Source organism: Acomys minous (assembly GCF_964271855.1).
Source record: "Acomys minous genome assembly, chromosome: 10".
NCBI lineage: Eukaryota > Metazoa > Chordata > Mammalia > Rodentia > Muridae > Acomys > Acomys minous.
Window position 1 is genome coordinate 88,051,123 of NC_140491.1, and position 12,808 is coordinate 88,063,930.

The 12,808-nt window shown below is 42.5% G+C and overlaps 1 protein-coding gene and 1 pseudogene across 2 annotated transcripts; both read left to right on the forward strand.

The window, feature by feature from the left end:
* The first annotated feature begins 1,662 nt into the window (after positions 1–1,662).
* LOC311606411 (elongation factor 1-gamma-like) lies at positions 1,663–3,070 on the forward strand (annotated as a pseudogene). Its single transcript has one exon. The product of its transcript is annotated as an elongation factor 1-gamma-like (transcript).
* A 4,524-nt stretch (positions 3,071–7,594) lies between these two features.
* On the forward strand, positions 7,595–8,491 carry LOC311607258 (taste receptor type 2 member 134-like; the record flags this gene model as incomplete). Its single annotated transcript, XM_084798941.1, has 1 exon — positions 7,595–8,491. The coding sequence occupies one exon, from the start codon at positions 7,595–7,597 to the stop codon at positions 8,489–8,491; it is 897 nt and encodes a 298-aa protein (XP_084655067.1).
* Positions 8,492–12,808: the final 4,317 nt, after the last annotated feature.

Sequence of the window (12,808 nt, forward strand, 5' to 3'; positions counted from 1 at the left end):
TTTATTATTTTAAAAAATATATATATATTTTATTTTATTTTATTTTATTTTATTTTATTTATTTTTTTATATTTTGTGTATGTCTGAGTACCATGCCTATCTCCCTCAGAGGCCGCAAGAGGGCCTCAGATCCTCTGGAACTGGAGTTACAGATGACTGTAAGCCACCATGTGGGTGCTGGAAATAGAGTTTGGGTCCTGTGTAAGAATGGCCAGTTCCCTTCACCACTGAGCCACTTCTCCATCCTCGATTATTTTAATTTCTTAGTGCTATCAAATAAGTCGTACCTGCTCCACGCATTCCTTTAACCTGTAAGTCTAACCACCGCCCGACCGAGGTGGGAGGAACTTCCTATACTTCCCTTTTCCAAGTCTCATTTCTCAAGAACATCACATTTTATTGCCTTGCTCTGTTCTATTGCCCTGGAAGTTTATATCTCAGGCTGTACTACCATGTCTATTTTTTTTTTTTTGTCTGACTTAGTTTTTCCACATTGGTTTTCTTGCTGGAAGAAGAAACTGCAGTTCTCTTACAGCATTCCTATGTCCTCAAAACCAAAGCCTCACACTTCTTACCAAACTGCTGTGATTGTATAATGATGAAAATATATTCAAAATGAAGCCTAACTCTGCTTAGTTGTGCTTTTTCTTACACAAACATGTATTTTATTCATTAGTTACTGCCTTTGTTTCCTATTGCATGCTTCTATTTTTATACAGTTATTTGTGAACTATCTACACATATGGAGAAACACAAGAGACACCGATGCGCTGAGTGTATATGTGACAATGACTTAGATACAGAAAAGTCTCCTCAGCTCAGTTCCCTTCTCGGCTCACACGCAATGTATTATTATACCTTACTTTTATTACTTAATTTACATTTAATTGTTTTAAAGACTAAAATTTTGCCTGTTTGTGCTTATATGCAGGTTAGTTGAGAATGCTAAAGTATTTTAAAATACAACTGTACTGTACAACAGGATACATCTTTACAGTGCTACATACTTTTCACAATTTTTTAAATTAGCATCCCCCTCCTACATACACACACACAAGGAGAGAGAGAGAGAGAGAGAGAGAGAGAGAGAGAGAGAGAGAGACTGAGACACAGACAGAGAGAGACGTAATTTTGCTGTTCTGTTCTTGTGACGATACCCGCTGTGGTAAGAATTCACCTTTGTTGGGCCATCAACAGGATTAAGCACTTGGTATTTATTTAATGAGCTTTCTAAATTTCCTCTTTCCTTCTTGGATTTATTGTTTGGTTATGATTTTGCCGGTCTTTCTTTTTGATTCTCTGTTTCATCCCCACTAGTGTCCTGCACAAAACCTCCCTGTATGCTTTCTAGCTGTATCTATAATTTGTCCACTGTGTGCCTTACATTTTGCTCTCATCATAGCATCTTTGAGTAAACTATTTTATTAATACATTTTTATTCTGTTATGGTAGATGCTTTTTAAAATTTTTCATTCAGTCTTGAGGAAATATTTTCCTACTTTGAAATTGTAAATACATTCCCCATTTTGCTCTTGAGAAAACTGTGTGCCTTTCACCTACAAATATAATATTACAATTGACTTTGCCAAATAAAGTCATTTAGTTCCTAATATAGGTGCCAACTGTTCTAATATGTTTTGTTTAAAAAGTCATTTCTTCTTTCTCTGCAGAATCACCATGGCAGCCAGGACCCCTGTACATATACCCTGAAAACTGGAGGGCCTTCAAGGCCCTCATCACTGCTCAGTACAGCCGGGCTCAGGTCCGCGTGTTCTCCACCCCACCCCACTTCCACTTTGGCCAAACCAACCGACCCCCCGGACTTCTCCGAAAATTTCCTGCTGGCACAGTTCCAGCATTTGAAGGCGATGACGGATTCTGTGTGTTTGAGACCAATGCCATTGCCTATTAACGTAAGCAACGAGGAGCTGCTGCGGGAAGTATGCCAGAGGCAGCAGTGCAGGTGGTACAGTGGGTGAGCTTTGCTGATAGTGACATTGTTCCTCCAGCCGGCTGCTGGGTGTCCTCCCCCTCTCCCCCCCCCCCCCCCCTTGGGCATCGTGCACCGCACTGGAACAAACAGGCCACTGAAAATGCAAAAGAGGAGCTGAAGCGAATCCTGGGCCTGTTGGACACTCACCTGAAGACAAGGACTTTCCTGCTGGTGAGCGAATGGCACTGGTTTGACATCACAGCTGTCCTGTTGTGGCTCTATAAACAAGTCTTAGAGCCTTCCTTTCGAGAGCCAGGCCTTTCCCAATACCGATCGGTGGTTCTTTACCTGCGTTAACTAGCCCCAGTTCCGGGCAGTCTTAAGGGAAGTAAAGATGTGAGAAGATGGCCCAGTTCGATGCTAAAAAATTTGCGGAGAGCCAACCTAAAAAGGACGTCCCAAGGAAAGAAAGGGGTTCACGAGAAGAGAAGCAGAAGCCCCAGGCTGAGAAAAAGAGGAAGAAAAGGCAGCTGCTCCAGCTCCAGAGGAGGAAATGGATGAGTGTGAGCAGGCACCGGCTGCTGAGTCCAAGGCCAAGGAGCCTTTTGCTCACCTGCCCAAGAGTACCTTTGTGGTGGATGAGTTTAAGCGTAAGTACTCCAATGAGGACACCGTCTCTGCGGCCCTGCCATATTTGGGGGAGCACTTTGATAAGGATGGACGGTCCCTGTGGTATGAGGAGTACCGCTTCCCTGAAGAGCTCTCCCAGACCTTCATGGATTGCAACCTCATCACTGGAATGTTCCAGCGATTGGACAAACTAAGGAAGAATGCTTTTGCTAATGTCATCCTCTTCGGAAGCAACAGCAGCAGCTCCATTTCTGGAGTTTGGGTCTTCCGAAGCCAAGAGCTTGCCTTTCCACTGAGCCCAGACTGGCAGGTGGACTGTGAGTTGTATGCATAGCTGAAACTGGATCCTGGTAGCTAGGAGACCCAGACCTTGGTTGCAGAGTACTTTGCCTGGGAGAGGGCCTTCCAGCAGGTGGGCAAAGCCCTCAATCAAGGCAAGATCTTCAAGTGTTTTGCCATTGCCGAGCTGCCTGCACCCACCCTTTGAGGGGGATGGAGGTCATTAAAGGAGACTGAACACTGCAAAAATAATAATAATAATAAATTAAATAAATAAAAATAAAAGGTAATTTCTTTATCCACAGCATTGACAACTATTGTTCTTAAGTTTAAAGTCCTTTGGATTTGTTTTTGATCCAGTAAATCTTCTTTATTATCCTATTTGGGATGCTCTAAGGACCATCATAGTTTATAATTTTATATTTTGATAGCTGGTAAAATTCATTTCACATTAATTAAACATTTAGCTGATTTAGTTACTCTGCTACTTTAATTTTTAATACCAAAAGGAAACTTGATTCTAACCAAGGAAACTAAGCACATGACAAGTGTGACTGTACTGGTAATGCCAGAAATTTCTGTTATTTAAATCACTCTATTAGGGTGGAGCGGTACACGCTTGAAATCCCAGCATTCTGGAAGGCAGAGACAGGTGGATCTCTGTGAGTTAAAGGCCAGTGTGGTCTACAAAGTGAGTCCAGGACAGCCAAGGCTACACAGAGAACCTCTGTCTTGAAAAACAATAACAATAACAAAAAAATGAACAAATAGAAAAAGAATAGAATAGCATAAAAATACTCAATTATCCCTGATTACTTAAAGCAAAACTAATAGCCACTCTGAGTATTTCTTCACAGACAGCATCGCTAAGATGGTGAAAAATGAGAAAAGTAGATCTACAATCTTGGCCAGCACATTTCTGACATGATCAGTTGTACCTACCTTATTATAGGGACTTGCACAGGAAAAAATAATTAAGAATTATGTATTTTCAACATACATGGAAGTAAAATATGTCAGTCCACAAAAATTAACAGAAGGAATAAATGTATAATTTTATGCTTATTGCACTGTACATTAACACAGTGCTGTTTGAAGGTAAACCTGCTGCATATGGTTCAAAGTAGCCACTGAAATAAAATGAAAGTGTGTTTAATTATTTAATAGTGAGAGTTAGATATCAGTCAACACTTCACAGAGATTACAGCTCACCCTAATCATAATGGTTACAAAAAAACAAAACAAAACAAAACACCCAAACCCAACAACAGTAAAAAGCCTAATTGAGGTGGATCCAAGATGGTGGCACCGACACACACCTTGTTTGATCAGCAGGACAGCAGTGACTGTACAAGAACCAAGGACCAGTCTGAGAACCAGAAAACACCAGTACTGGTGACTCCCAGGTGAGAGACGTCCAAACTGTGGAGCACCATTGGTTCTGGCCTCGGGCCAGCCGACTAATCCACAGAAAGATCCTGGGTCCCTGCAGGTGTGGGTGCGTGCTCTGAAGGCTAGTGTCACATTCCTGGCTGCTTCTGAACTCCCAGAGATCAGAGAGAGCTGTGGCCTGCGAAAACACCAGCATCTGTGGCTTCTAGCACAGAGCAGACACCACAGTCTGGAACACAAGTGGATCTGACCTCAGGTCACCCGGTAAATCCACAGAAAGTTCAGGAGTCCAAGCAGGCACCCAGTTCACACTCCAAGGGCTAGCCACACACCTGGCTAGTGGGCAGTTTCTGACCTCTGGGGCTCTACAAAAAATAGCAGCATTGTTCTCTGCCCCTAGGAGGCAAGCAGGCCCACAGGACCACTCTCTGCTTGGTATCATTCCACCTGCTCTCCAGCTGCCTGGTATACCTGGTTCACAAACAGGGAGCCAACAAAGAGAGTGAACTCAGCAGAGGTAAGTTGAGCTGGGCACAGGACCAAAGTCCCATTGCCCTCTGCCCAGAGAAACCAGGCAAGCCCACCGGAGCAGCTCTTTGCTTTGATAACTTTCCACCCACTCTCCAGCTGCCTGGTCTACCTGGGTCATAAACAGGAGCCAACAGATACAATGAACCCAGTAGAAAAGATTAGGGTGTAGAAACAAAACCCCATCATCTGCATCTACCACAAAACCTCTGACCATCAGAGACCCCCAACCCTGACATCACAATTGGAAGAGGTCAGTGTAAGAACACAAACAACAATTCCCAGGACCATTTGATACCATCAGAAACCAACAGTCCCACCACCACAGCAGGCCCTGGAGACACTAACATGCCCAGTGCACAAGAGAAGGATTTCAAATCTGAGGTTATGAAAATGGTAGAGGTCTTTAAGGAGGAAAATAAATCCCTTAAACTAGAACAGGAACACAGAAAGTAATGGAAGAATTGAACAAATCACTTAAAGAAGTTTGCAAAAGACAAGAAGAAACTACTATCAAGCAGGAGAAGGAAATGAATAAAATTCTTCAAGACCTAAAAATGGAGATAGAAGCAATGAAGAAAACACAATCAGAGAAAATCCTGGAAATGGAAAACCTGGGAAAGAAGAAAGGAATTAGAGACACAAGCATCATCAAACACTCACGTGACAACACATGCTGGCGAGGATGCAGAGAAAGGAGAATATTCCTCTATTGGTGTTGGGAGTGCAAATTTGTACAACCACTTTGGAAATCAATCTGGCACTTTCTCAGAAAATTGAAAATAGTGCTATCTAAAGACCCAGCTATACCACTCCTGGGCATATACACAAAAGATGCTCCACCATACAACAAGGTCATTTGCTCAACTATGTTCATAGCAGCTTTATTCATAATATCCATCATTTGAATAGAACCTAGATGTCCCTCAACCGAAGAATGGATAAAGAACTCTGGTACATTTACACAGTGGAATACTGTTCAGCTATCAAAAACAAGGAAATCTTGAAATCTGCACACAAATGGATAGAACTACGGACAATCATCCTGAGTGAGGTAACCAAGACTCAGAAAGACAAACATGATATATACTCACTTATAAGTGGATATTAGCCCAATATAGTCGTCCTCTGAGAGACTCCACCCATCGGGTATTGGGACAGATACTGAGACTCAAAGCCAGACTCTTGGTTAAGAGCTGCGAGTTGTATGGAAGAGATAAAGGATGGGAAGATGGGGGGGGGGGCAGGAGGGGACAGAGGAGGGCATGTCAGAGGCTCCACAAGAAGACTTTTAAGTCTGGCAGATCTGGACCCAGGGGGACCTGAACAAACTGATGCACCAACCATGGACATTGAAAGTAGTAAAGCTAGCCCCCCCTGTTCAGACGTAGCCCATGAATAGCTCAGTCTTCACAAGGAGAAAGGGAGCGGAGAGCAGGGAACTGCCTCTGACATGAACTCCCGGTGCCTATGGTTTAATCGTTGCCCCTTGGTGGAGAGGCCCTGTGGGACCACAGAGGGAGGAGATGCAGGCTACCAGATGAGACCTGATAGGTTGTGGTCAGACCACCTGATAGGCTGTGGTCAGACCCTGGAGCTGGAAGGCCCCCACCGGTCAGAGGTTTGGAGGAGTAGAATAGGATGCAAGAGCGAGTGAGGGTGGGATCACGAAGATAAAAGTGAGATTGCAATTGAGATGTATTGTAAATAAGTTATAATAAATTTTTTTAAAAAGCCAAATTGAGGATAGAATAAAAGGAAACCTTGTACACTGCTGGTGAAAATGTAAATTAGTCCAGCCACTATGAGTGAGCATCAGTGTAGTAGCTCCTCTAAAAACTAAACACAGGACTAACAGAGCATCAAGCTATCACACTCCTGGATTATCTCCAAAGAAAATCAAGTCGGCCTAGGTAAGAGATCCTTACATATCCATTTATTCCAGCATGATTTACAACAGCTGAACTTTAGAATCTGCCTTGGTGTTAATCTATAGCTAGACAGATAAGGAAAACATTACATAGATACATAGAGAGATGACAGGTAATAGATGATAAATGGGTAGATAGATAGGAAGATAGATAGATACATAGATACATAGATAGACAGACAGACAGATTTAGATACATACACCATGGACCACAATAGCAAAATGATGTGATACCCTTTGTGGGAAATAGGATAAGTTAGAGGTCATGTAAAGTAAAATAAGCAAGACACAGAAAGCCAAGCATAACATGTTTTCTCTCAAAGATTTAAGTTAAAATCAAAGTGAAAACAGACTGAGTTGGAAGTGGCTGATGGGTTGGTTACAAAGAGAAGGATCAGGTGACATGGAGTTAATTAAGAGGGCTGACATAGTCAAAGCAACACAGATGTATGCATGGAAGGGTTACAGTGAAACCCATTGGCATGCATGCTAAATATGCAGTTTGTTACAACACTAAAAACGGAAAAAGCAGCACTGTGCAGAGTGTCAGTGTTTTGGACCATCCTTGGATGTTGTTCACATTTCCCTACACCTGACTCTGATGAAGAGCAGGCAAATACAATGTCTGCAAGTGGACCCCAGTGTCATTGAACTGAGACTGATTTCCATGCCCGAGGGGACAGCAGTTATTCACCTCTCAAGCTCTGATACACCAGGGCCTTGCTGGTAGCAAGGGTTGGGTGTTTTGTTTTGTTTTGTTTTGTTTTGTTTTGTTTTTTTGCATGAATCCAGGAAGAGGTCTCAGCAAGGTGATTTGGTTGAATCTATCTTTCTCTGTGGGTGTGTCCCAGGGCTTAGGGGTAAGGAGTTCAGTCGGTCTAAGCAAAGGCTCCCCAGAGAAGATGTCCTTCTCGCCCAAGTCCATCTTCATGGTCATCTTCTGCATGCAGTCTCTAGCTGCTTTGCTGCAAAATGGCTTCATGGCCACCGTGCTGATCAGGGAATGGGTACAGAGCCAGGCACTCCCTGCGGGTGACATGATTGTGGCCTGCCTCGCTGCCTCCAGGTTCTGTCTGCACGGACTAGCCATTCTAGACAACTTCCTGGTCACGTTTATGCTCTGGCCCCAAAATGAGTATGTTGCAGTCTCCTGGGACTTCATCAACACGGTCACTTTCTGGATTACCACCTGGCTTGCCATCTTCTACTGTATAAAGATCTCGTCGTTCTCGCATCCCATCTTCCTCTGGATGAAATGGAGGATTTCTCGGGCGGTGCCCAGGTTACTGCTGGGATCGCTGTTCTTTGGTGGGCTGTCATCCATCTCCTTAGTGACTGGGAAAACAATTGCCCGTCAGATGATGGCCTGCGAAAACCGTACACGAGCTCATACAGCAATAGTGTTCTATCAGTATTATGTTCGCTGCCACGCCGTGCTGATGTGGGTCATTCCCTTCGTCCTGTTTCTGTTGTCTATTATCTTCCTTATGTGCTCACTGTACTGGCATGTGAAACAGATGCGGTACCACGGACCCCGGCCTCATGATCACAGGACCCAGGCTCACACCGTGGCTCTGAAGTCTCTCGCCTTCTTCCTCATCTTCTATACATCGTATGTCCTGTCCCTGGTGATGTCTGTCACATACATTGTAACTGCCTACGATTCCTGGCACTGGGCCCGGGAAGTGATCATCTACACGGGCATTTCCCTACATTCCACCATTCTGATAGCAAGCAGCCCCAAAATGAGAAGGGCCCTCAAGATGAAGTTCCCCGACCTTTGTACTGCCAGCTCATAAGACGTGAAGGGCCCTGGGCATGAGGTGGCTCCACCCTCAAGGTACCGGCATCAATAAGCTCTTCTATAGGGAAAGTAGTGCTTGCCATGGCGGCAGGAATTCGGAAAGCCTGAGTACTCTCTCTCTCTCTCTCTCTCTCTCTCTCTCTCTCTCTCTCTCTCTCTCTCTCTCTCTCTCTCTGCTCATTCGCTCCCATTCCCTTCTATCTCACATTATTTATTTTTTCACATTTCTTTGTTCCTCTTGCCCCTCCTTCTCTGGACTGAGTCCCATGTCACATTGGTCTCACCCGACAGTCTCATTTGCTCATAGGTCTTTAAGCGATAGTCCTCAAACATTTAAGTCATTGGTCTTCCCTTCTTTATGAACAGCTGTAGCCACTGTCAGCTTCTCTCTGGGCAAAGTCAAGTCTGGTTTTAGTGGCATAGATTTGCCAGCGCTGTCCTTCTGTGACTCACCAGCCAAACTCCTCAGTTCAGTTTTCTGTGGCGCAGCTTCTGGCCACTGTCCCATGACTGCTTCCCTTCTCTCCCCTGCTTTTTTGACACCAAAGAACAAGCACTTCCCAGCTCCTTCACCCTGGTTTCTTTCTGCTTTGTTTTCTCTGTCAGTCTCTGCCGTTCTCATCTTTTTGTGCCCCCCTTAAGACTAATTCCATCCTGGAGCTTTATCAGTTTCATCCCGTACAAAGCTGAGGACACGTGTGAACTGTGTCCCATTATGGGTGCTAACAATGACTTGGTGTTCTTCCTTAAGTTGAATTGAAAGTTGTATGATATGGAAATGTTAAGTTTGGTCCAACAGAAGACAGATGAACACAAGGAAAATCTTCAACGATTCTTCATTTCAGTAATCCCGCTCTTCTTGTCAGTCCACCTGGAAGAGGCACCTAGATGCTGATGCCTAGGCTTGTGGACCCCAGAATGGAATATTCCTGTGATGGTCCCCTAGAAATGGAAAAATACATAGGAACCTCCATTCTCATATACTTTTATCTTCTTCTGTAAATTCTTAGTTTTCTGTGACTTTGTGGTTCACATGTCACTCAACTGAGGTATGTGTGTGTAAGTAATAATAAATATGAACATTATGTCTTGGACATCTGGGGTGCTATAAAAGAAAGAATGTTGGAATTGTCATGCCCTTATTAAGCTATTTTCAAAACAAGGAACATGACAAAATAAAGTGAGTTTCCTTTCATACTGCTGCGGGGATCCAGATGTCACGGGTGGGTTCTTAAATATATGTACTTAATAACAGTTTCAAAACATACAAAGGAAAAGGAGAGAGTAATAGAAAAGCACACTATTACAACCAGCCATTAACACTCTTCTCTTAAGAACTGATCTAACAAGCAGACAATGGATCAGTAATGATACAGCGAGGTGGAATAATTCTGTCAGCCAACCTGACTTAGCTCCCACCCACGGAAAGCTCCCCGTACACCAGAATGCATCCATTTGCTAATGTATACATGGAGCAGTTATCAAAATGGACCACCTTCTGCCTTCAAAATGAGCCCCAATAAGCTTAAAAGAGTATGTGCTTTCTAATCACAATAGGATAAAAGTAGGAGTCTATAACAGAAAAATATCTAGGAAATGGTCAGAGGCTTAGAATTTAAATAATGTGTGTATAAACAAACCCCTGATCAAAGGAATCACAGTAGAAATTAGAAAATGTAAGCAGAATGAAAATGAAACATTTTCAGATGTATGGAGTGCCACCTACTAGCATAGAGACAGTATGGGTACTAACAGCCCTAAGTGTGCATGTTCAAAGAAAGAGCGCAAATCAGATTCCACCTCAAAAAAAGTAGAAACAGGAGATCAATGGAAAAGCTGAAAAATCAGAAGAAATGGAATTAACAAAAACCAGAGTGAAACCAACCAAGCAGAAAGGTGAAAAACAGCAGATGAGGTAAGTGAACCAGAATCTGGTTCTTTGAACTTGTTTAGATAGATTATGCTTTAGATGCATTGATGGGAAGGGGCAAAGTACCAACGGCAAGGATGAGAGAAGTAGCATCACTACATTTTTTGAAGTCATCAAAGGAAAACAAGGGGCTATTTGAACAACTTCATACTAATAAGTTGAACACCTTAGGGAAACACTTTGGGGGTACCGCCTTGCTGAAGGATGGCTTCTGGGGACCGTAGTCTTCCTTCCAATGGGATCAATGGTTCCACAGAGAGCTTGCAGGACTCTGGTCCTAGGAATTTACTTCAGAGGTGACCCCAGGACTTAGCTTCTCTTCTGTGAGAAGTCTCATGTCTCCTGTGTCCCGTTATTTAATAAGTTTGTTGAGTTTGGTTTTGTCTTCCTTTATCTTCTGTCTTGGTGAAACCCATTCCTCCACCTGCAACTCATCAGGCTTGGTAGCAGGTGCCTTTCCCACAGAGCCATCTCACTGGCTCCCACCTACTCTTTTGAAACGGTGTGTGAGAGTATATTTCTTGAGAAGTTATACATCTGAATGCATTGTATTTTCTTCACAAACTTGATTTACAAGTTTCCTGAGTACCTTAGGTAGATTTTTTATTATCTGCTCAAATCCCACAGCCAGCACACAGAGGGAATTATAAACCACCTGCCTCCGGTTGCCTATAAGTTATCATTTTTCCAAGCATTTTTGCTAGATCTTCCTGAACTTATTATGTGTCCATCATGTTTATCCATATGTCTTCATGTTGTGGGAATTAGAAAAGCAATATGAGTAAAGAGGAAATGAAAATATAATCAGCAACTTTTAATTATTATCCAGTACATCCTGTTTCTGTCATTATACCATATTCTGACAAAAGGTTGTGACCCATTTTTGGTAAGTAGTCAGCTAAATTTGCAACAATAAATATACTGCAAAAAATCCCAAGAATAGAAATATTGTTATGTTTATGGTTTCTCAAGGTACTTTTAAAAAGAAGAGGTTAAAAAAAAATAAAGCCAGGTGGTACATATTTTTAATCCTAGCACTCAAGAGGCAGAGGCAAGCGAATCTATGTGAGTTCAAGGACATCCTGGTTTAGGGAGTGAGTTCCAGGACAGCCAGAGCTACACAGAGAAATTCTGTCTTTAAAAAAAAGAGTAAATATCTAGACTATAATTTAAAAATTGATAGAGTTCTTTGTCATTATGAAGGTTATCATAAATGTCATTTCATACCAAAACAGACTACAAATTGAGTGACTAGGGCATCAAAGACATCATGTTCAGACGTAAATCAGTGTGCAAAAGCTTAAATTAATCTCCCCTAGAACTGCTTTAGAATGCTGATATACGCACTGCTAATTTAACTTGTGTTTGTGAGCCCAACACTCACAAACAGATATGTACTGCTAGGTATGAGATAAAACACAGTTTTAATTAATAAGTAAAATACTGCCTTGGCCATTTGCACCAAATCATTGCCAGTCGTTGGCTTCTGTGGTTTGTAGTTTTTAAGTAATAGACAATTATTATTATTATTATTATTATTATTATTATTATTATTATTATTATTATTATTATTACTGCATTGAAAGAAGAAAAAGTTTAAAATTGAGAAGAAATCTTCAAAAGTTCCTCCCCAAAAGTCATCATAAGTTATGTGGTGAAGGATGAGACATTTTCTATTCTATGATATTGTGTCAGCTGGAATTACTTCAGCACTCTTCATATGCCATAACCATCGAGTTTTCAGGGTACAGTTGGCAGAGCATTGTGTGTCTGTTACAGGAACATGAAAGAGACATAAGATATATTTTCTTTCAGTGAGTTCTGTTAAAGAGCCAGTAGGATTATAGACTTCCACATTGACATTCAGGGGCAAATAAAATGTACCTCTACCTCTGTTGCTTAAAGATGCTCTCTGCTTTGCCAGCCTGTAAACTCACTACCATCACCTCAATACAATCTATTACCCTAGAGAGCATGCACATTGTGGTTAAGGTGTGATGACCTCATCTATGTTCAGTTCCATCTCTCCCAGCCACAGATGGATTCATATTTCAGATTTGGCCCTTGGAGAGCCAGTCACCATGGTAACTGCTGCACACATGCACACAGCTCTTATGGGGTCAATTAGTGCCCTTGCCAGAAATGTTCCACCAGAACTGACTTGGTCACCCTTGGGTTTCAAGCTATAGAGTTGCCTATAAGCCTGCCATCTTCATGAGAAGTAGAGAAACAAGAGTCCTGAAGCATTCTCTGCTCTCCTGAATGCTGAGATTGCTGATGACTGTAGAGATGAGGACAGTGCGGCTGGTGACTAACGCTGAGCCAGGAACTTGTCTATGTACCTTCTGCATGTAATTCACTTAATGCCTCAGCAAATTTATG